Here is a 22,941-nt window from a genome sequence, read left to right as displayed (position 1 = left end):
CCCCGTCTACAAAAAAAGAGCGAGAATTGCCTGCACATTTTGCCTCATGTCTCAGGTTCTGCAAAAGATAGTAGCTTTCTTTTTATAAGAAATAAATCTGGGAATCTGGACATTATGATTCATGGGGGCGGACACACACACACACACACACACACACACACACACACACACACTGGCCCTTTACTCTGCATGATAGGTCCGTGTGTCTGGATGTTAATCAGAAGGTTGGTGTTTCAAGCCCACCCAGGACCGGCTGTGGACAAGATTTCTGCATTGCAGGGGGTTGGACTAGATGACCCTCGGGGTCCCTTCCACCTCTTCAGTTCTATGATTCTGTGACTCTCAGAAGTATACAAACTTACCAGGGAGTAAGAGGGTAATAGGGCCCACTTCAGTTTATTAAAAGCAGCTGAATGTAAATAATATATTAATTAATTTAATATTATTATTTTTTAGTAGTTGTTTCCCAAGCTGTAATGATTTTTATTGATGATGGAGCACTTCCAGAGCTTGAGAGTATATTTTCCCCCTCAGGAGCTTCACTCCTTTGTCTGCCACATATTTGGTCTAGCGGCAATTGTGCTATAAAATGACTGCCGCTGTTATAAGAAGGGGGAAGGTTTTCTCATCGTTTTCTATTTCTTAAATGATAGTGCTCTTAAGATACAAATTATCACCTCTCCTCACCCCCACCCACTCCCTAAAGGAAAACAGAGATACATTTTTTAAAAAACCAACCCAATAATAAAAAGTAATTATGAAGGAACAAGGAAATACACTTCCAGCAATGTACCTTTCTTATGACATCCATATTTTGCTGCTTTAGGATGAGTGAGAGATACAAAGATAAAATGGTTCCTGGGTTAGAAATCCGAATGCATCTTCTCTTTCTTTAGCTGATTATTCTGCTTGAAAGTTCACCTGCACAAGATCCACTGAAATGAATGGGACCTGCAAAAGAGCACTAGCCATGAATTCGACTCCATAGGTCAGATCTGTCTTTCTGTGACCTGTGCAAAATCTCCTGAGAAATTTTACGAATCTTTCTGAAACACGTCCAGAATTTCTCAGATTTTCCCCTGAAGCAGGGACCACCAAATTTGCTTGGACGTTTGTTTTTAGCAAACTCCAGAACCCCCTCTAAGCAAGTCCCCAAGCATTCATTTGACATGTTTGCAGGCTTCCTGTAAGTATATCATTGGACATGGTGAAAGCAGAATACTGAAGTAGATGGACCTTTGGTTTGAACCTGCAGATACCATCTTAAGATTCTAAATTCCTCAGATTCCCTCAAATCCACTTTGAATTTCACTTTTAGGTGAGTTTTTGGTGGCAACGTTAGTGTGTCTTCCATTCTGCCGCCCATAAGCTGTCACCTAAGGTTGTTGACTTACAATACTTCGTGTTTAGGGCTGCCTATCTATCACTTTTTTGTTGTGGAATGGAATCTTAGAAGCATAGATACAGTCAGAACCAATTTTTACCCATAAATTATTTGTGGGGTAGGGTCTTGTTTCTCCCCCACCCCCACCCCCATTGTTGGGAGCTTGGTTATTGATGGTTTTAGGGCCTTTGAGTAGGGTTTCTTCAGTACTGCACCCTCGTGAAGATTGTCTAGTTTTAAATCTGAAACCTGGATGCATTTGGATTTTGTGGAAACCTAGACTCAGAAGAACAGGAGCTACTTCTGTGGAGAAATAGGATGCTCTATGGTTCCAAATTGGGAATTGGTCGACATAAAAGATGGGAGTATTGGCACAAATCAAGATGTGCTAAGTATAGCCTGTGATCTGCTGTTCTAATACAGTTACTAAAATTAACTGCCTTCTCTTTCATCTGATAATGCTGAATACAGTGGTACCTCTGGTTATGTACTTAATTCGTTCCGGAGGTCTGTTCTTAACCTGAAACTGTTCTTAACCTGAAGCACCACTTTAGCTAATGGGGCCTCCCACTGCTGCCGCGCAAAGTTCTTAACCCAAGGTACTATTTCTGGGTTAGCGGAGTCTGTAACCTGAAGCGTATGTAACCTGAGGTACCACTGTATTATGGGCCCCATCACTGTTGGAGAGGAATGAACTGTGTAGGAGAGGGTTTGGAAAGCAATGTTTTTCCTTTCTAATATGCAGGGTGTTGTTGTTTTTCCCCCCAGCAACAGTTGGCCAAGAATATTAAATTTGGCCAACCTTCACAAGTGACTGTTTCAGTGAAGACAGTTGGGGAAGCAAACACTAGTTTGGAAGCAGATGTGTTACTCAGTAGCCCCATGGAGACGTCTGCACAGCAGGACATGGTCCTTCCAGAGAGCAATAATAAAGTAAGTCCTTGATACCTTACTTTGGGGAAATGTCAAACGCAGTTGCCTGCTGCTGGCGGTGGTGAGTTTGTACTTTCGCATACTGGGTGCGTGTTGGGGATGGAGTTTGGAGGGACTAATTTCAAGAAGCTGCAGAATCATCAAACATGATGCAATGTGGCTGTTGAATGCCGTCCACATGACTTCATTCACTCCAGGTACAGCTGTATGTTCACACGTTCAATGCTCATGCAAGTCATGAAGCTTGATCTGAGAACCTTACATATTGGTCCAGTCTAGAGTCCCTTTCCTGATGTAAAAATCAACAACACAACAGACAATGGAAGGCAGTATCTATATAGAGAAATGTACCGTATTTTTCGCTCTATAGGACGCATCCGACCATAGGACGCACCTAGTTTTAGAGGGGGAGAACAAGAAAAAAATAATCTCTCCCTCTCTGCAAAGCGGCAGGAGAAACGGAGCCCCTTCCATTTCTCTTCCCGCTTCGCTGAAGGGGCGCTGCGCAGAGAGGGAAAGCTGCGCAGCGCCTCTCCAGCGAAGCGAAGCCAGGAGAGCAAGAGGGATCGGTGCGCACCGACCCCTCTCGCTCTCCAGGCTTCAGCAAAAGCAACCCAAAGCCTGGAGAGCAAGAGGGGTTGGTGCGCACCTACCCCTCTCGCTCTCCAGGCTTCAGAGAAAGCAAAGCAAAGCCTCCGGAGTGCGGCGGAAGCATTCTCGCTGCGCTTCGGAGGCTTAACGTTACTTTCGCTGAAGCCATGGAGCCTGCATTCGCTCCATAAGACGCACACACATTTCCCCTTAATTTTTGGAGGGGGGAAAGTGCGTCTTATATAGCGAAAAATATGGTACATATGTTTTCACATTTCATTACCCATGATTAGTTTTGTGAATCGGCATTTTTATTTGCTTCATGTCTGTGTGTTATCCCATACTGTGTGCATGTCAAGGTCAAGACTTGTCCATGACCTTCCAGCTCTATTATACATTTCAGCTAAGTGCTGGTGATAATGTTGGCATTGCTTTCACTATAGCCCACGTGAGCTGGCCCCTCTCACCTATTCACAGCATTTTGGGTGAGGTGAGCAAGCGGAAATCTTGTGCTTAGGTCCTTGCAGATTGCACTCCTCGATATCTCAGCACTAGGAGTCACGTGTGACTCTCTCTCACCCAGCACAGACCCAGTCATTTTGGAGCCTGACAGCCCCTGGGAACAGGACACCTTTCTCAGGCAGTTAGTGTAGGATCCATCAGAATCAATTTGAGGAGGGCTCAAATTTCCTTCTGTGTTTGTCTCCTTACCAAGTATCAGAAAAAAATGATGGATGCCACTCCTGGGTGCCAGAGGAAGCAGAACATATCCAAGCAATATTCCTCAGACCACATTGCGAGCTCATCCTAGGGGTGGGGAAATCTGTCAATTTCAGTTTCTCTCATGTTTCCAATTTTCAGTTCTCTACACTTCAACATCACTTTGCACATTTAAAAAAAAAATCCTAATCCTGAAAATTCACCAGCCTTTTAGTGCAAATTGTTCCCAATATACCGGTACACACTTTAATGCAATTTTGCCTAATAGACAAGTTTTTTGCAACACAATTTATCCTATAACGTATTTTTTATGTTATTCACACAAAATGCATTTCTGTGCACACTTTACTGCAGTATATGTATTTTTGTACACATTGCATGGTTGAAGAACTGCTTTGCAAAATTCAGAAAAGTTCAAATTTTGAAGGATGGCTGTCTTTCAGTTAGTGAATTGTTTCAAAAATGGCAAATGATATAGATTTGCCTTTAAATGCATCCCTGGCTGAGTCACATAATTTCTTAGAGCTCGTTTGTATGTAGTATAAATTCAAGCACAACAAATCCTAAAGAGGTTTTGTTTTTAAAGAGCTGCTTACTGGGAATTGAGGTAAACAGGCAGAGGCAAGCACATTTTCTTGCAGGAAAGAAATGCAATTGTTAAAGGAATTCATGGAAAAAACAAGGAAAATACAGTCCCTACCAATTTCAGCATTCAGGGAGTTAAAAGCCTGCAATGTGGAGACTTATTTATAAAACCACAAGTGTCAACAACCTTGAACTTAAGAGATAAATTGTTTGCTTTGCAGGCTTTCAGGGACACACATGAATTATAAGTGATAGAACCCTGTCTCTTAGGGCAGCCGGGAAATGGAGACCTTTATTCAAGGATATGTAGAGCATATTCCGAAGGCTTGTTTTGACACTGGGTGTTGCACATTGCGCAAGTCTCTCTTAAGGGGACTTGAAAGTGTGCATCATCTTTAGCTCAGTGGAACAGACTTTGAAATTGTCAAGTACATACATAAATTTTCTTCTAGGTGGATCTTTGTTGTGCTGCTGTCTGTAAGAAACTCTAAAAAAATAAGTACATTCACTGAGGCTTTATTGCTTTGAAGGTCAATGTAAACTAGAGTTGAATGCTCCAAGGCAGCTCCATATTTTATATGGCAAGCACAGCTATTATTATTATTATTATTATTATTATTATTATTATTATTATTTTCATTTCTATCACATCCTCCTCAAAGGAGTCGAGAATAGCAGTCATAACCCACTCCTGTACATGTGTGTGAACTGTTTCTCTATCAAATAGGCGTACACAGGTTTTTGAAGGCATGAGTATGAAATCTTACATGTGTTTTCCACTAAACGCACTGGCATAACACTTGTAAGCAGGCAACAATGTGTGCTGTATAAATTGTGGATCTGCCCTCAGTTCCCATGGCACCATATTTTCCCAGGGCAGAATGCAACACTATTTAAAATAATTTTTTTTCTAATGTCCTGTCCCAGACCAAAGTTCTGAGAGCAGTGACGCTAACTAGAGGGTCCCTCTGCTGAACAGAGGAGTCTGAGGAGATGGAGGGGGATCGTTAAGATATTTCGACCAGTTCTGTAATGGTAGTCCATAGTTGTGATATTTGGCAAACATAATCTTATTTTTCCAGTCAGGTGGCACACCCGATTCATTAAGCCCAGCAAGTTTGCGTGGAACAAGGCAGGAAGTGGAAGATAAGGTAATAGTCATGCATTTGTTTCAAGGACCTCTATAGCCATTACATTTAAGGTTCCACCATAGGACCTATTTATTGAACATTCGTCCTGGTCTGCTTACATGGTGGTTATATAATACCTGGTCTTCATTGAGCATTCGTTCTGATTTGCTTGCATTGTGTTTACTTCCTGATTTGCTTCCTGTTAGTCATTTGCACATCCTTTTTCCTGTCCTTTTCCAAACTGCAAACAGTCCCCTTCTTTTTAAAAGTGGATTTGTTGCACTAGGGCAATAGAGCCTTTTAAGCTGGTTTAATTGCACAAACCCAGCATTTCAGTTTATGCTTGAATCACCCCAGGAAAATACCGACAGTCTGGAGGCGCTCTTACATTTCTACGTTACAATTTTAAAAGCACAACTGGAAATTTCTAAGCATGTACCTCCAAGCCATAAAATGTGAATATGGGACTCAAACATCATGTGATGATGGTAGATCTGTATCTTTAAGCTGAATCTGTGCTAGTCATATAGTAAGCAGGCAGTGGGGGGCTCAGTTTGAAGATGGTGCTCAGCCTTTCCCCTGCTTATAATTTATCCTTCCCTCAATCTCTTTTCCAACATCACTTTCCCATCTGCTGGACTTCAGTGCGGCTGGAAACGGGTTGTGGGACAGTTCCACATTTGAGGGACACAGGTGGCGCTGTGGGTTAAACCACAGAGCCTAGGACTTGCCGATCATAAGGTAGGCGGTTCAGATCCCCGTGACGTGGTGAGCTCCCATTGCTCGGTCCCTGTTCCTGCCAACCTAGTAGTTTGAAAGCACATCAAAGTGCAAGTAGATAAATAGGTACCGCTCTGGCGGGAAGGTAAACGGCATATCCATGCGCTGCTCTGGTTCGCCAGAAGCAGCTTAGTCATGCTGGCCACATGACCCGGAAGCTGTACGCCGGCTGCCTCGGCCAATAAAGCGAGATGAGCGCTGCAACCCCAGAGTCGGCCACAACTGGACCTAATGGTCAAGGGTCCCTTTACCTTTACTTTATATACACTAAGGGCAAATCTGGATTTGCATGTTTCCACTTGTAGTTGGAACCTAACAAACAGGTGTTTGACAATATTAGGCATCCTACTGATACAGTAACCACAGAGCCAGAATTTGATGAGACCACCAATTGACTTGGACTCAGTGGCAAATCAAGTGTTTGTAATGCTTAAACTGCCCCTTGATTCTCAGTTTTTTGTGTGCTTCCTTTACTTCTCATTTCATTGAGTGCCCCTTTCAAAAAGGACCAGTTGCTTTGCTGCTCCTGGACCCTACATGTGATTCCAGGCCCACTGTGGGCTCTTTGTCCAGCACCTCCTCCTTTGCCAATGGCCCCCCTCTCCCACTTGCCTGGCTTCCCTTTATCTGCATATACAGTGGTACCTTGCTTTACAACCATAATCCATTTCGGAGGTCTGTTTGTAAACCAAAACAGGTTGTAACCCAAGGAGCGCTTTCGCCAATGGGGCCTCCCAAAAAAAAATTGTTCGTAAACCAAAAAAAATGGGTTATAATCTTAAAAAAGGTTGCAAACCGGGACACTTCAGGGTTTGACGTGTTTGTAATCCAAAATGTATGCAAACCAAGACATATGCAAACCAAGGTGCTACTGTAGTGTTCAAGCCGTTATGCTGCCTTAGGAAGGTGGTTACTATGGAAGAGGCTCCTGGCCTCCCCAAGATATTTTGGCCATACTACTAGCCAGTGGCATAGCAGTTGCCCTGTGCGCAAAACTGTTAGGGGTGCAAAATTTCAGTGCCCAAACAGCTGTGCATTTCTGTCGATGGGCTCCATTGAAAGTAGCTTTTCCACACGGACCAGGAGGTGATCTCTCCATACAACATAACAACTCTCTGTGGCTGTGATCTCCTGGGTGACACGGATGCCATTAGGCAGTTGAATGTGCATGCCATTTTCTGCCAGCCCTGTGTGGCCCCGAGCACTGGCAACCCACGCTACGCCACTGCCAATGGCTATGTGAGCACATCCTCTGTATGTACACTCTACCAAAGGCAGCAGAATAGTATGGGCAGGAGGACCTACATGGGCAGGAAGGGAATCTGCTGATTGGAAAGAAGTCCCAGAATGTAGAGGATATAAAGAGCAGGGAATCCAGAGACAGGAGTCACATCCACACCATACATTTAAAGCTCACAGTCCCGTTCCACACCCCCCCCCCAAGAATCCTGGGAACTGTGGTTCGCTCCACAATTCCCAGCACCCTTAACAAACTACAGTTCCAATTATTCTTTGAGGAAAGCCACATGCTTTAAATGTATGGTTCAGATGTGACCAGGGTGTCTTAAGGAAAAGGAAATCGGAATAAAATGATTCTGCCAGGTGTGGCTTCTCCTCTCACTACACATCACTGTGATGGGGAAATCTGTACCTGATGAAATTCTCCCTTCCATGCAACACTTAAAGGCTCAGGTTTTTGCAGGGTCTGTATCTGGCAACTTTTAAGAGGGAAGTGAGATCCAAGCATCAGTAGGTGGTGTATGAAGCTAACCAAACACACACATATTTGGCTATGGGTGACAAAATAAATATAATGTCACATGATTCAGTAGTCAAGAAATAGAGCTTTACAAAGCCCAGAATACCTAAAAGATGGAAAGTGCTACACTCTATATAATTCTGTACTTACTGCTGCCATTGCTGATTATGAGCCTATTAACATTTATGACATTTTGGCTGATTTCTACAAGGCATCTAACGAGCTTATTAAACAAGGGCAAATAAATGTTAGATTAAAAAGCCTCTTAAATTTTGTGTAGGGCTGCCACTTAATATTTGCTTAGTCTCGGTAGAGTAATTAGTGATAAGTCAAGGAGCGTCCCTTCCTGAATTTTTAAATTTCAGACCTCTGTGCCAGGGAACTTGTTACTGAATCAGAAGGGAAGCCACAGGCTTGTAAGGAAATGAGAAACTACTGCATATTGATCCAGACCAAAGGATATTGTGTGTTCTGCGAGTGGGTCTTTTAAGGGTGCAATCTTCTACTGTAGATCCGCTGGTTGAGGAGCTATAGGATTATGACAGAACCTTCACCATACTGGCAAAATGTCATAAAGTATAAGCTGGTAGGAAATCTCAGTGATGCTCACATGCTGTGGTGTAGCAGGATTTGATCTTGGTATAATGTGAGTATAGCATTGCTTGATAAGGTCCTATGGAGCGGTAGAGTGGGTGACTTCTTTTAAGGAGAGGTGCTAGAGGTTGGAACTGGGTCTCATACATCCAAAGCTTAGAATATATTACTGAGCCTCAAGTCTGAATGGAGGCTTACTATAGTCCTGGCTCAATAAACAGAAGTATGGGTAGTATTAAGTTGTGGGTGAACATATCAGACGACACAGCGATTCTTCAAACAGCTCTTGTTTATTCACAGGTCAGAACAGAACTGAACTGAAGGGTTCAGCCAGCCTGCTTATATAGAGCTCCACTAGAATGCAACAGTAACCATTTTCTGTAACTAGCCAATCACTGAACATCACTTTCAATCCCTTATTTGCATATGTGGACCTGAATGAAAACTATCTACAGTATCCCCCTGCTGGCCCAGGGTGAGAACTTCAGTATATAACACCAATTCCTAGGATGACCTACAACTTTTAAAAGCATTATTTATACACAGCCTTGTGTGAACTGTGAAACTTGTCTACAACTTGAAATACCTTACATTTGCTGTGTTGGCAAACACAGGAGCCATGTTGGGCAGCTCTCCTGGGTTTGCAGATATTTGAAGGACTTACCAAACCTAGTCTTGCCCCTAATTCACCTTCCCCGCTGCTCCCTTGGTTCTGGTATGACCACTGAGGAAGTGACACAAATGGCGAACCCTTGCTGGCCAGGGGATTGGGATATATCCAGTCAGCCTTTCTCTTGTGAGGCTGTACTGATGAAGTGGATTCTGTCCCAGTGTTAATTCCCAGTCCATATTAGCTGCTGCTAACGGAGTACTTGAGTGATCAAAGGGAGAGGTTGGACTAAGTTGTGTGGCAGTGAGCAATGATGTGTGGCCCCATTGGGGGCAGACCAGATCTCTTGCCCTGCGTCTATAAACATCAGGAGCTGGTGGGTTGCATAGGGATAGCATGGTGCTTGAGTGTCTTGGCTACATAATATAAGAGGAGGCGGTTCTTCCATTTGACTGGAAAAATGAGGTGCCCCCATGAGAAGCTATGTTTCCACAAAAGGAAACTTCTGGATTTTGCTCTGGGTTCATTAATGGAGACACTATTCAATTCAGGGTTTGTTTTGTTTTAAATCTGCTAATCCTTTTAAACCTGTCAATTCAACTGTTTAAATCAAGTTCATTTCCACTTGCGACGATTTAACAGGTTACACCGGTCAAATCATCATCGCGGCCAAAAAGGCATCACTCACCTTCTGGCACCATTGAAACGGTCAACCTCGATGCGATTCCCCTGGCAATTGCCCGCCTGGACAACAGTGCAGCAAAGCACAAACTCTCTGTTAAGCCAAAGAATCAGAGGGTTTCCAAAAAGCACAGAAGGTTATCACAGGTATTGAAATTTATCTGCTTTCTATATAGTCACAGATGCAGACATAACTTAGATGAACATTCTAGTCATTGATTGTGAGACAGACAGATCTACTAAGAGCTGTGTATAACGTTTGAATCTTATCTGCTCACTCTTTGTTCAGTATTTATGTTCTTGCTTAACCATCAGACAACATGTAATCAGCTTAGGGCGTTCATTGCCACCAGACACTATGACGAGCACTGATTGAATCATGGAAATAAGTCCATAAACATTAGTAGCCTACTAATTATCTTAATAGCCTGTATGCCCACATACCTGTATGTATGTTGCGCCAGTGGATATCTAAAAGCAGCGAGGGGTGGAGTGTTGATTTTAGTAAACCATCTTTACATGGTAAGCTGTTTCTTACAGGTGACCAGGTGAACAGCTATTTATACACCGGCATTAACTGATTACGTTCCTTAAAAAAGAACTAGACACATTTTCTTTGCTTTTTAAAAGGTGGATAATTATAAAGGACAATTCCACCAGCTATTAGCTATAAAGTTAGAATCATGTCGCCTTGTTCAGAGGCAGCATGTGCTTAATTACTAAATGCTGGAGGCAAACCACTGAGATGATCCCCATATTTTGCTTGTGAGTTTTCCAGGAGCATCTGCCTGCCTAATGTTTTTTGTGTATTCTAGCAAGGCAGCTCTTTTATTCTCATGCTTCTATTTAAGAGAAGTACATTGTTCGTTCCAGTCTTTAGACACAAGATCTTGCCATCAGCTGTAATGTGAAAATTTCTCAGATGAGTGGAAACTGAATGGTAGAATACTTGTGATCCTGAATCACAAATACATATTTTCAAGAATCGGTATCTTTCAAACAAGTCCCTCTGACAGATCAACCCCCACAATCGTGTTTGAGGAGTGGTTGTAGGGGCAACCCCCCCTCCCATAAATATGCTTTGTGGGGATTTGGGGATGGTCTTGGGAATTCTCTTGCATGGTGGACAACCATTGAAATGTAAATTGAGCCAGAATGAGAAGAGTCCCAAGAACAGTCATTTAGTTAAACAAAAACAACATAACAAGTGGTTGTGTTGATTGCCCTGGCCTCCGGCTTTTAAGCATAGCAAGCAGTCATACCTTCTTGCCATGCACTTCGGCCTTTGCCATGCACATGCTGCCCACATGTGCTATGTCTACTTATTTGTGCCTTTTTCACAAAGGTTTACTGCACTGAGACATATAAAAAATGCAAGATTCAAATCAGTTGGGAATGGCTGCAAGATCAGTCATTCTTCAAATACTGTAAGTGACCATAAATTGACTGCTGCATTGTTTTTACTACTCTGTTTGCCAAGTATTTGTTTTATTTACTTAGAAAATAATGGTATGTAAAGAAAATAAGAGGCTTGAAAGCAAAGGAAATCGTTGAGAAAGTAGGGTAAGCTCTGTGAAGGACAAAATTTCCTGTTTTCCAGCATATGTTTTGTTAATGACTATGCCTTCGTTGGCTGTAATGATGAAAGGCGGAGCTTTATTCTTACAGCACGCACTTTTCCTTCAACATTTATTGAAAATGGTGTTAATGTGTTTTGTTTTTGGTGACTTTAGAGTCAGTTCCTCCATTGGTGTAGGGCAGGCATGTCCAACTCTCCAGAGGCTGCGATCTACTCCCAGTATAAAAAAACTGAGCCTTTTTTGGAAAGGAGGACCTACAGTTTTGAGCTTTTTTGGGATTGGGGAGATCAAGAGTTCTTGAGCTTTTGGGGGGGTCGACCTAGAACATCCAATGAATGACCTAGAACACCTTCATGATTGACCTCTTGAACATGCCTGGTGTAGGGAATTAAAATGGGAGAGTTGCACCAGGGTGAAGGGATTTCGTAGATCCATGTCCTGAGGCTGCTATGATCTTGCCTTTCTGTTCCAGAATGTCATTTCTAGTGAACAGCAAAGTATTTTGATGATCCACTGACTGCGTTTTCATGTAGTGCTTAGCCATAAACTATGGGTAAGACATTTGTCCACAAGTTGTGTGCTAGTGAATGCAGCTTAAGTTCTTCCACTTTTCTCTTCCCTTCTTCCAGTGGGGGGAAATGACCATGAAACATCTGGCTTGGCATTATTTGTTTCTCTCCAACAAACTATGATTGGGAAGCTAAGAACAAAGCTTGGCTTCAGATTGTATGGGAGAAAAGAACCACAAGCACTGGTTGAAAAATAATGCTAAATCAGATGCTTCATGGTTTGTGTTCTTGCTGGAGGAGAGGAAGAGCAAAGTGAGATAACTTGAACTGTGTGCGCAGACTGGTTAACTTAGCCATAATTTATGGCTCAGTGTTGTGACCAAACGTATGTGTATGCATTTATTTACAGCAAAAATAACTAAAATGTAAGGCGGTTCATTATGAACGCCAGGGTTATTGGCTTAAAACACTAATTAATTATTACCCTGTTGCTCCACACAGCATAGGATGCATAAATAAAAAATGTTAAGTTAAACTGTTTCTGTTTCCTGACACTAGGAGATGCAAAGTGTGGCAGTGGCAGAGGTTGAACAAGAAATCCTAGAACCACAATTGTATGAAGAGAAGCTCTCCAAACATGATGGCTACCATGTTGCAGACAAGCCTATCCAGCATAGAGAAAGCCAAGAACAGAAAGAGGGCAAAAGAAAGCTAGAACATTGCTGGAGAAACTTGGAGATTGAGAAGAAAGTAGAAATGGCTGAAGCAGAGTCAAAAAGCCACACGGAACACAAAAGACTTCAAGAATGCCAAAGGGAAAAAGAAGGGAAGAAACAGAAGCTTCAGGAGGAAGAGCAGCTTTTGAAGATGGAAGAGAAAAAGGATCGAGAGGGGAAGAAAAGTCTTGAAAAACGGAGGCATCAAGAATTTCAGATGCAGAGGCACAAAGGACTAGAGGAGCAGAGAAGGAATGAAGAGGGCCTTCAGGAACCAGAGGAACAGATGCATCAGGAAAAAGGAAAGCAGCATGAACTAAAGGAACAAAAGCAAAGGCAACTGGAAGAGCAAAGGCATCAGGAACTGGATGCACAAAAGCAACTGGAAGAGCAAAGGCATCAGGAACAAGAGGCACAAAGACAACTGGAAGAGCAAAGGCATCAGGAACTGGAGGCGCAAAGACAACTGGAAGAGCAAAGGCATCAGGAACTGAAGGCGCAAAGGCAACTGGAAGAGCAAAGGGAACTGGAAGAGCAAAGGCAACAGGAACTGAAGGCGCAAAGGCAACTGGAAGAGCAAAGGCATCAGGAACTGAAGGCGCAAAGGGAACTGGAAGAGCAAAGGCATCAGGAACTGAAGGCGCAAAGGGAACTGGAAGAGCAAAGGCATCAGGAACTGAAGGCACAAAGGCAACTGGAAGAGCAAAGGCATCAGGAACTGAAGGCACAAAGGCAACTGGAAGAGCAAAGGCACCAGGAACTGGAGGCGCAAAGGCAACTGGAAGAGCAAAGGCATCAGGAACTGGAGGCACAAAGGCAACTGGAAGAGCAAAGGCACCAGGAACTGGAGGCGCAAAGGCAACTGGAAGAGCATAGACATCGAGAACTAGAAGCACAAAGGCAACTGGAAGAGCAAAGGCATCAGGAACTGGAGGCACAAAAGCAACTGGAAGAGCAAAGACACCGAGAACTGGAGGTGCAAAGGCAACTGGAAGAGCAAAAGTGGCAAGAACTGGTGACTGAAAGGCAAAGGAAAGAGGAAGAACAAAGACATCGAGAACTGGAAGAGCAAAAATGGCAGGAACTGAAGGATCAAGAAGAAGGAGAAGAAAAGAGACACAGAGAATTAGAGGCAAAGCAACAACATAAAAAGCTCTTTCAGCAAGGGTGGAAAGACAGGCAAGAACAGGGGACGCAAAAATGGCAGGAAGAAAAACAAGGGCATCAGAATTTAGGACAGAGAGTGCAAGGACTGGAAGAGCAAATGAATGAGGCTGAAAAGCAGGATGAACTGAAACAGGAAGTACTTCAAGTGCAAAAAAGGCAAACAGACCTGAGACAAAAAGATCTAGAGGAAAAAAGGAATCTAGAAGGTGAAGAAAGGTTGGAAAGGAAGGGGAGTGCCATAAAGCTGGAAAAGCAAAAGAGACCAGAAGAAATGAATAAGGACAAACAAGATCAGCAAGAACTGGATAAACCAATTAGATCAGCAGCTGAAAATGAAAGATGTGAACCACAGCCATGGCCTGAGAAGAAGATGCAACAGGAAGAGTTGATAGAGAGGGAAGGAGGACGAAAGCTGGAAGAACAGAAATCCCCTAGTTTAGAAGGACAAAGACCACTGGAAAAGCCAAAAGAACAAGACAAGTCCTTCCCATTACAACTGGATAAAAATATTCATTTGGGAGAGCAACATTTAGAAAGTCCTGAGAAAGATCTTCCAATTAGAGAAGCTAGCCAGCAAACGATAAAGCAGCCAGACAAAGAGCAGAAGGAAGAAGAAACTCCAAGGCACCACCAGAAAAGGGACTTTGAAGCTCAAGAGCAGGAAAGAATCTTAGGCGAGGAGCTCCGATGGCAGGAAGTTGATGCGAGGCAAACTATGCCCAGGGGATTTACCTTCCAAGTATCCTCTGGAGAAAAGCAAATTATATTTCCGAAAGTAAATCTGAGCCCAGTTACACCTGTCAAAGAGACACCAACTCCTTCAGCTGCAAAAGAACTGACGACTCCTAAATCCAGCAAAGGTTCTCACGGTCCCCCGACTTCTTTGTGTGTCCCCCACACAGCAATTTTGGTCACCGGAGCGCAGCTCTGTGGAACTGCGGTCAACCTCAATCAGATAAAAGATACAGCTTGCAAATCTCTCCTTGGCTTAACAGAAGAGAGAAAAACGATGGACGCACGAAAAACGTCGCCAGATGCGAAGCGTAGGAATAGTAAAATGAAATATGCCCAAGAGCCATTGGGCAACCAAACCATCCCAGCTGAGTGGGCTTCGATTAGGTCAAAAATCTTAAAAAGTGCAGAAAATGGCAAGCACAATGAGAGAGACAAAGGAAGCCTCAGTAGGCACAGCGATGATTGGACACCCAAAGGACAAAATGCTTCCCATGGTAATTTGCGCAAGACCTTATCTGCAAGTGCAAAGTTTTCTATAACTCCTGCCTGGCAGAAGTTTTCGGCTAATGCAAGCGCCGAGAGTAAAGTTGGCCTTGAAGCAGAAACCCCAGCCAAGCAGTTGGGTCCACCCACGGTCCATTCAACCCAAGAGACAGTTCATACCGAGGCACCGTCAGCTGCAGGGAATAATCTTGGAACACCTACAGGAAATACTGAAGTACATCGCGAAGTGGCAGGCAACACCGAGGGTTGTAAATTTGCCAAAGATCTCCCATCTTTCCTTGTTCCAGGCGTCTCGCATTCTCTAAGTAAGGAAGTTGCCCAGTCGGAAAGTGCAGCAGCTGCTATGGAAACACAGCAGAAGGTTGGTGCGAGGAAACTGGACAGCGCTTCCCCAAATGGAGAAGAAAATGTGTCCCCATTTGGGGTGAAATTAAGGAGGACCAACTACTCCTTGCGCTTTCACTATGATCAGCAAGCTGAGCAGAAGAAGAAGAAAAGGTACAGCGCAGGAGACAGTTTTGACGGGGTGCCCACCCCGCTGGTTACGCCTGACAATGAGAAAGATGCAAATAATATGTTTTTAAAAGAGAACAAATCCCCAAGCCAAGAGAGAAAGGATGTCATGGTTAATTCTGTGAAGAACTCCTCAGCTAATATTAATCAGAATTATACGACAGCCGCACCGGTATCTCTCGCATCTAGCAGTCATGTGTCTGCACCTGGTCAAGAGAAACCCATCTGCAAATCGCCACTCCTGCAAAAACCTGCATTGGCTCCAAAGCCCACCAGCCAAACTCCGCCATCATCCCCTCTCTCAAAAATGCGCAGGTCTCACTTAACCGAATCCACGGGGCAAAGGGTGGCTAAAACGGAGCCTGACACCACCTGGAGAAAAATGGAAGCTAAAGGGAACTCTCTGCTTTCACAAGCCCACGAGGCAAGCAAGGGGGAAGAGGAGGAGTCTAGGGAGAAGAGGTCCTTTTTCCCATCCATCACCATGCCATGGAGAGAGAGAACAGAGAAGAAGCCAGAGCCGTTGAAAAAAGGTAGGCAAAGAAATGCAGCCCCTAAAATAAAGGTCTGTGATGAGCAAGGGAGATCAATATCGAAATGTCAGCCTTAAACAGTATTGTATAATTTCCTCGGTGGTGGTTTTTATAGGTTCATTACTGGATTCCATCAAAGTTTTATTATGCGCACACCAGGGGTGATTTCACACGTCTCTTTAAGGACTGACGCACAAAGTGATTATTTTCATTGCATAAAATTAGATTACACACAGCAGGGAAAGTTTTTTGTATCATGTCACATTGCAGCAAACACAGTGCTTGACAATAGAAGCAACTAATTAATCTGAGTAATCTAGAGATGTTCATGCGTGTGTAAATGCATCCCAGTAAACTCATATCCCAATAAGGACTCCTCCACATTTTCCTACATCTATATCTTTGGCAAGTCATGCTATTGCAGTAAATCCCTGCATCCAAATGTAGTGTCCCCATACAGAGCTCCTGTGCATGCAAGCCTTCCCCATTCACTTCAACGGGAGGGGTAGATCTGTGCATTAATCCTTTGGCTTGTGTTCCATTGAAATGAATGGCAGTGGTGGAGTTCTGTCTGAGTCCAGAGATTGCTCCATGGGGATGTAGCCCTTTTGGGCAGCTGTCTTATGCGGGACTTCTAAACTTCATTTTCTGCAGCATGGCCATTTGCAAACTTGAAAGTTTGCCCAAATATCCCAAAATAACATTTCAAATAGCTCCAAAATTGAACCCCCGCGCTTTCTAGAAATAGACGGAGGTGTTAGTGCTCAATAGATGGTTACAGATAAAACAAGTTTTGACATTTCTAGGACAGCTTGCACCGAGATCTAAGGATGCAAAGATCTTGTTAACAAAATTGTTGAAAAAGTTGGCACTGCTGAAGTCTCACCCAAATGTTTTCTAGAAGTATGGAGCTAAGCTCACAGTGAAGGAGAAAGGGATAAAAGGCTCAGCTGGAGCCTAACTTGATTTGGCTTACAGCAAATGTTGAAGGTGAGAGAGGAGAGGATAGCTATGCTGTGAGATCATCTGTTTACTACTTTTTAAAAAAGATAATAGATCATAGAATTGTGGGATCATAAAATTGTAGAGTTGGAAGGGACCATGAGGGTCATCTGGTCCACCCCCCTGCAGTGCAGGAATCTTTTGCCCAATGTGGGGCTTGAACCCAGGACCCTGAGATTTAAGTGTCTCACGCTTTACTGACTGAGCTATATCAGCTGCTTAGTGGTGGATACACTGATGGGGTCTGAGCTGGCACAGTGACTTGCTAGGAAAGGGATTTTGGGGTCATGGCAAATAGCTCAGTGAAAATATTGACCCTGTGTTCTGCAGGGCGAAAGGTGAATTCCGCGCTAGGGATCATTAGGAAGTTATTGACTCCCCTAAAAAGAAATGTTACAGCAGTGGGAATTTGAACCTTGGTCTCCACAGTGCTAGTCCAATCCTCTGACCGCTGCACCACACTAAGCCATACTTAGTGACTACTGGGCGAGATATTCCTCTTGAATATCTTGTATGCATCTCTGTCATACAGATTGAAACCCTTGTATGTTGTGTTCTTCTAGAAAGGCCAGTTCTTCAGAGCAGACATTCCATAGATGGCTCCAAGCTGATTGAAAAAGTCGAAACCGCACAGCCGCTCTGGATCACGTTGGCTCTGCAAAAGCAGAAGGGCTTTCGAGAGCAGCAGGCGACCAGAGAGGAAAGGAGACAAGCCAGGGAGGCAAAGCAAGCCGAGAAACTTGCTAAAGAAAATGTAAGTACATAAATCTGCAGGTGATTTTTTTCCTTTCTTTAAAGAGCAGCAGCAGATCCAGCAAATCCAAAAGAATGATCCCTGGTGGTATGAAGTATTTTGATTTTTTTTCTCCCTAGCTGCCTTCAGATTTTAGAAATTATTTAAGCTTTGGCTAGTAAAGACAGTGGGGAAATACGTAGTTTTGTCGTGGTCATGACCATTCTTCATTCATAGTAGAACTGGACTGTTGAGAGACCGGAAGAATCTTGGGAGTCCTCATTTCTAAGCCTGTTTTGTGGTTTTGAGAGAGAAATGCAACCTTTTTCGTATTGCCTGATAGTCATTGAGGGGATGGTGAAAGCATAAGAGCAGTATGTCCACACATAGAGAAAAGATATCCATTTTCTGTTGGTAAGCAACCATTTGTGACTTCAACGCTAAATGGAAGCAGGCAAAAATTTGCAAGCCTTCCTTCCCCCGATTTTTTGCCACCTTTCCTCATGTACATGCACCCTCTCCCACGGACAGCATGTGGATTTGTGTATTGGCACCTTCTCTCAAGCAGAACTTGGCTGCCCCCCCCCCCCCAATTTTGCTGGCCACCTGTCCCCAAAGAAGCCAAGGGTTCATGCCGAAGTCTGCTGTTCACACCTCACTGCAGGCCTCCTCAACAACAGCACACAGCTCCTTCTGTCCATAAGCGAAATTATCTCAAGAGAACCTTTTGTGTTATCACATCCTGGAAACCTCAAACTTTTCCCGCTGCAGTTCTCCTCCTCTCATCCCTCCCTCCCTCCCACATGTGACACAGCCCGCTATATAACATGAAACTGCCTTGCAAAAGTATGTATTTTAGGAGAAATTCACACTAGAAGGCTGATGAATTTTCATGAGGTTTTTTTTAAAAAAAAAATTAAAAAACACACAAGCTAATGTGGAAACATGGAGAACAAAACTTACAATTGGACAAATGAGAAAATTGGAAGAAATGACATTGTTACATTATTGGTTCATTTGCTTGTCAGTCTGGGGCAGGGGTTAGCAACCTTTTTCAGCCAGGGGCTGGTCCACTGTCCCTCAGACCATGTGGTGGGCCGGACTATATTTTGAAAAAAAATAATGAATGAATTCCTATGCCCCACAGATAACCCAGAGATGCATTTTAAATAAAAGGACACATTCTACTCATGTAAAAACACGCTGATTCCCAGACCATCCACAGGCCAGATTGAGGTGATTGGGCCGCATCCGGCCCCTGGGCCTTAGGTTGTGTACCCCTAGTCTGGGGCTTATTCCTAGGTGAGTGCTAATTCATCTAGGCTGCAATTCTATGATTACCACTGGTAATCTATGAGAGCTAGTGTGGTATAGTGGTTAAGAGCAGTAGACTCGTAATCTGGGGAACCGGGTTTGCTTCCCTGCTCCTCCACATGCAGCTGCTGGGTGACCTTGGGCTAGTCATACTTCTTTGAAGTCTCTCAGCCTCACTCACCTCACAGAGTGTTTGTTGTGGGGGAGGAAGGGAAAGGAGAATGTTAGCCGCTTTGAGACTCCTTTGGGTAGTGATAAAGCGGGATATCAAATCCAAACTACCAAAGCTGCAGTCTTATAACCCACTTATGTGGTAGTCTGAACTCAGTGGGGCTACAAGTGTATAAGATTGCACTGTAAATATATTATTACTATGTTATAATGAAATATTAAAAATGTACAGTAGTACCTCAGGTTAAGTACTTAATTCGTTCTGGAGGTCCGTTCTTAACCTGAAACTGTTCTTAACCTGAGGCACCACTTTAGCTAATGGGGCCTCCTGCTGCTGCCGCGTCACCGGAGCACGATTTCTGTTCTCATCCTGAAGCAAAGTTCTTAACCTGAGGTACTATTTCTGGGTTAGCGGAGTCTGTAACCTGAAGCGTATGTAACCCGAGGTACCACTGTAATGTGGTTTTTGTTGTTGTTCTTTGCGCTAGGCCAGTATCAGCAATCAGACAGATACTAAAAGTAGCAGCAGCAGAACTAGTACCCTGCCTAGACCCTCAGCCCAGGAAGAGAAGAAAGCTGAGACTCCTCTGTCAAGGTTTGAACGCAGAGAACAGCTTAAAAAATCCAACACTCTTCCTACATCTGTGACAGGTATGTTGTTGTTGTTTTGTCAGTTATTGACGTTATTGACAACCTTGGCGTTTTTGTGGTCTCTGAATGGCTCCCCTGTTGACTCATGCTATGTCCTCCACTCCCCCATACTATAGTTGAAGAGAAAGTTTTATTTTTCTGGCTTGTTTTTCAGCATGGTGTCATGGGCTTTTGAGGCTCGGTGCTTCAGAAAACAAACACTTCCAAATGGAGCAAGTTCCATAACTTTGCTGACCTGACCTGAGGAGCTAACTAGCTCACAAAAAAATATCATTTATTCATTACTAGCATGCCTAGGTTACTCATACGTTGCACATTACCAACAGCCTGGAAGAGCTCCTGTTCTGATTCACACACATTTTATCATCTTGTCACCTGGAGGCAAATCTTACCATACTCAGCTAACCTCCAATTACTAATATGCCTTAGTGGGAGTTGTGGCCTCGGTGTTTGACTAGATGGAGGTTGGGTGAATATTGTGCTTAGTTTTCTTGTCATTTCTACTCATGCCCGTGGAGCTGAATACCCATTTATCGACAAACTGGATGAATTCAGATTTTACAGCTTGGTTTGAATAGGCTGCTTACTGCTCGTGGTTGTGGGGAAAAAAGGAAGGGAAATTCTGCCTTTCTCCTTTTGGAATTAGCAAATTCCTCTTGAAAATATGGCCTTTGATAGGTACGTGCCTGGATATAATGCTGGCAGATGGCTGAGAAAGCTGTTATACTAATGAATAATGCGCTAGTATAATAAATACGTTGTTCCCTCTAGCGCACCGAAACCATTAAGTTCCTAGATTATACTGCCTAATTGCTGCTTCTTTTGTGTGACTCTTAAGCTGTGCCTTTAAAACCTGCAGGCTGATTAGCTGATAGAAACAAGAGGGGCAATGAATTTTATTTCATGGTAGGGTAACACACAATGGTGGCAAGGGGGAGTAAAATTTTATGTACACCATATTATTTACTATTGCAATCCTTGTTCACACGATAGAGCCATAGCTTTGGAAACCATTTATTTTTGCGGAGGAGATAAAAGAAGCACTTTTATTCTGCCCTTCCTTCATCTATTCTAGGGTTGAGCTCTGGCTGATACCATGGCTGTTGGTTTTGATATCAACAACTTATAATGCTTAGAACTTTTCTCAGGATAGTAACGTTGTGGGAAACCAATTAGCTCCTGTTTCAAGATAAGTGGCAAAAGTTGGAAAGGAGGGATTCTGTGTTCTTTCCAAAAGGGAGATAGATCTGGGAAGGTTGCAGTTTTTTCCAGGGAACTCTAAATCAAGGAGAGACTGGACTACTCCACAAGCTGAATGTATGGCATTCTCACACACACCCTCATTCCACATCGACTCCTTGTACTTGAGATAGGAGCAATCCAGACATGGAAACCTGATTTCTCATGCAGATTGCTCCTTGTATCATTAATTTGTGTGTGCGTCTTCAGTTTCCTCTGTGAGGAAGAGCGGAGATTGCTTCCACATGCAGACAGTTGGGACTTCCTAATTGAAACCTGGTATCTCCTTTTGTTGCCACAGCTTATGCAGAGTAAAGATGGGTGGATGAATTGTTAATGTGAATATTTTTGCATTTTTGCTGCGCTGATGACTTGTCAGGTTTTGAGTCTGTTCGGTGTATTTTAAATGCTATAAATAAAATGCTACGAAAAAACAGGACGAGAAGGGCAAACTTCACCATACCATGCCTGAGAAAACAATAAAAGGGGGTGAGCCCCAAAGACACAACCCCAAAGACACAACCCAAATAGCCAATCCCTTTTGGTGTTTCCTTGCTGACCACACCCACACACCTACCCATACCTGGCAGGCTGGCCTTAGATTGTCACTTTTCCAGCACCAATGCAATGGGGGCTAGTTTGGGGAGTGCGCCGAAGAGTTACAGCCATGTGGACTGATGGCCAGCAGGTTCAGTGGGACCTAGTCCTGATGAAAATGCCTCTCAGAAACAACAGGCTCTTGGAGGCAACTGCTTTTACAGGGAAGGAAGGAAGGGTGTCTGATGTCACCCAGTACCAGTGCCTCTCTCCGCTCCCCCCTCTTCCAGCCACCTGCTTCACGCTACTTGCATCCTTATAATTATATACTTATTACCCCCGAAGCTCAGAATATTGTTTGAAAACCAACGTATTTTGGAGTATTTGCATGTAAAGCTTATTCAGCTGGTGCAGCGAGGAAACAAGATATTTCAGCCCTACTATAAAAGCTTTTGAAGTCTACCAATCTCTCAAACGTTAAAGAGTCAAAAGGAGTCAGCTTCTGCAGGCTTAGAATTCCTACTGGTTAAAAAATAGGTCAGAGAAATGCAAGACTAATTATGGTTTCTCCCAAAAGCATGCTGTATCTTTCCAAAGGTTTTGTTTTTCAAGGTTACAGATGTCTTTGAAGAGATTATGATGAAACAGAGAGATAATCTGTGCAGGAAGTTCCTCAGAAAATTCTGTTTTGTTTTGTGTTATTTTACTGTTTACTAACTGCCGTATATCTGGCATTGCATGGGAATTATAAGGCACCAAAAAATATCAGTGCAATTTTGAAAGGTTCAGTCTGCCATCTTAATTCAAAATGGCAGCCAACAATATCCAAATATAGATGAAAACCTGCTCCCTGATCTCCAGAAACAACATGCAAGATTTGGTTACACAATCTCAAGAGATGTCCCAGTGTACAGTGAACAATTTTCCAAAGCATTTAAAAACACTTCTACAATATCCCCACCCCCCACCCCAATTCTTGCTTCCTAATCATACAATTGATCATATACGGCATGTAACATGAAGTCTCCATTTCCCATGGTTCACTCCCCACCTTCAGGGGGAACATTAGACAAAAAACAAAACGTAAGTCACATTTGCCACAGTTTGTCTTAAGCATGATTTAATCATGAATATATCTCTCCATCCTGGGTAGATACACAACTCCCCCTCCCGCACAGTCCCTGCCCGATTAAAAAAAGTCCTCCTGTGATTTGTCATGTCTGAACCTGGAGAATGTTCAACTCCAATCAACTAATTTTGTTTCCAACAC

General features: G+C 43.4%; 2 protein-coding genes across 6 annotated transcripts in view; one reads left to right on the top strand and one right to left on the bottom strand.

Annotated features, from left to right (window-relative positions):
* CRACD (capping protein inhibiting regulator of actin dynamics) overlaps positions 1-22,941 on the top strand; it is a 108,094-nt gene that overhangs the window by 79,926 nt on the left and 5,227 nt on the right. For 3 of the 4 annotated variants that reach the window (XM_083630052.1, XM_083630053.1, XM_083630051.1), the window contains 6 exons: positions 2,153-2,317; positions 5,296-5,364; positions 9,729-9,914; positions 12,415-16,024; positions 17,590-17,780; positions 19,733-19,895. In XM_083630052.1, coding sequence (XP_083486178.1) covers positions 2,153-2,317; positions 5,296-5,364; positions 9,729-9,914; positions 12,415-16,024; positions 17,590-17,780; positions 19,733-19,895 — 4,384 coding nt within the window. The remainder of the gene's footprint in view (positions 1-2,152; positions 2,318-5,295; positions 5,365-9,728; positions 9,915-12,414; positions 16,025-17,589; positions 17,781-19,732; positions 19,896-22,941) is intronic. The other variant, XR_014551927.1, reaches the window with a different exon arrangement.
* AASDH (aminoadipate-semialdehyde dehydrogenase) overlaps positions 18,780-22,941 on the bottom strand; it is a 33,147-nt gene continuing 28,985 nt past the window's right edge. The window contains exon 16 of one of the 2 annotated variants that reach the window (XM_083630183.1): positions 18,780-18,861. In XM_083630183.1, the coding sequence (XP_083486309.1) occupies positions 18,814-18,861 (48 nt within the window). In that variant the 3' untranslated portion in view covers positions 18,780-18,813. Of the gene's footprint in view, positions 18,862-22,647; positions 22,898-22,941 lie in introns of those variants that run through there. The other variant, XM_083630182.1, reaches the window with a different exon arrangement.

The sequence above is a fragment of the Podarcis filfolensis genome, assembly GCF_964270895.1.
Source record: "Podarcis filfolensis genome assembly, chromosome: 9".
Lineage (NCBI taxonomy): Eukaryota > Metazoa > Chordata > Lepidosauria > Squamata > Lacertidae > Podarcis > Podarcis filfolensis.
Note: the sequence above shows the minus strand (reverse complement) of the source record. Positions and strands in the feature narration are given on the sequence as shown.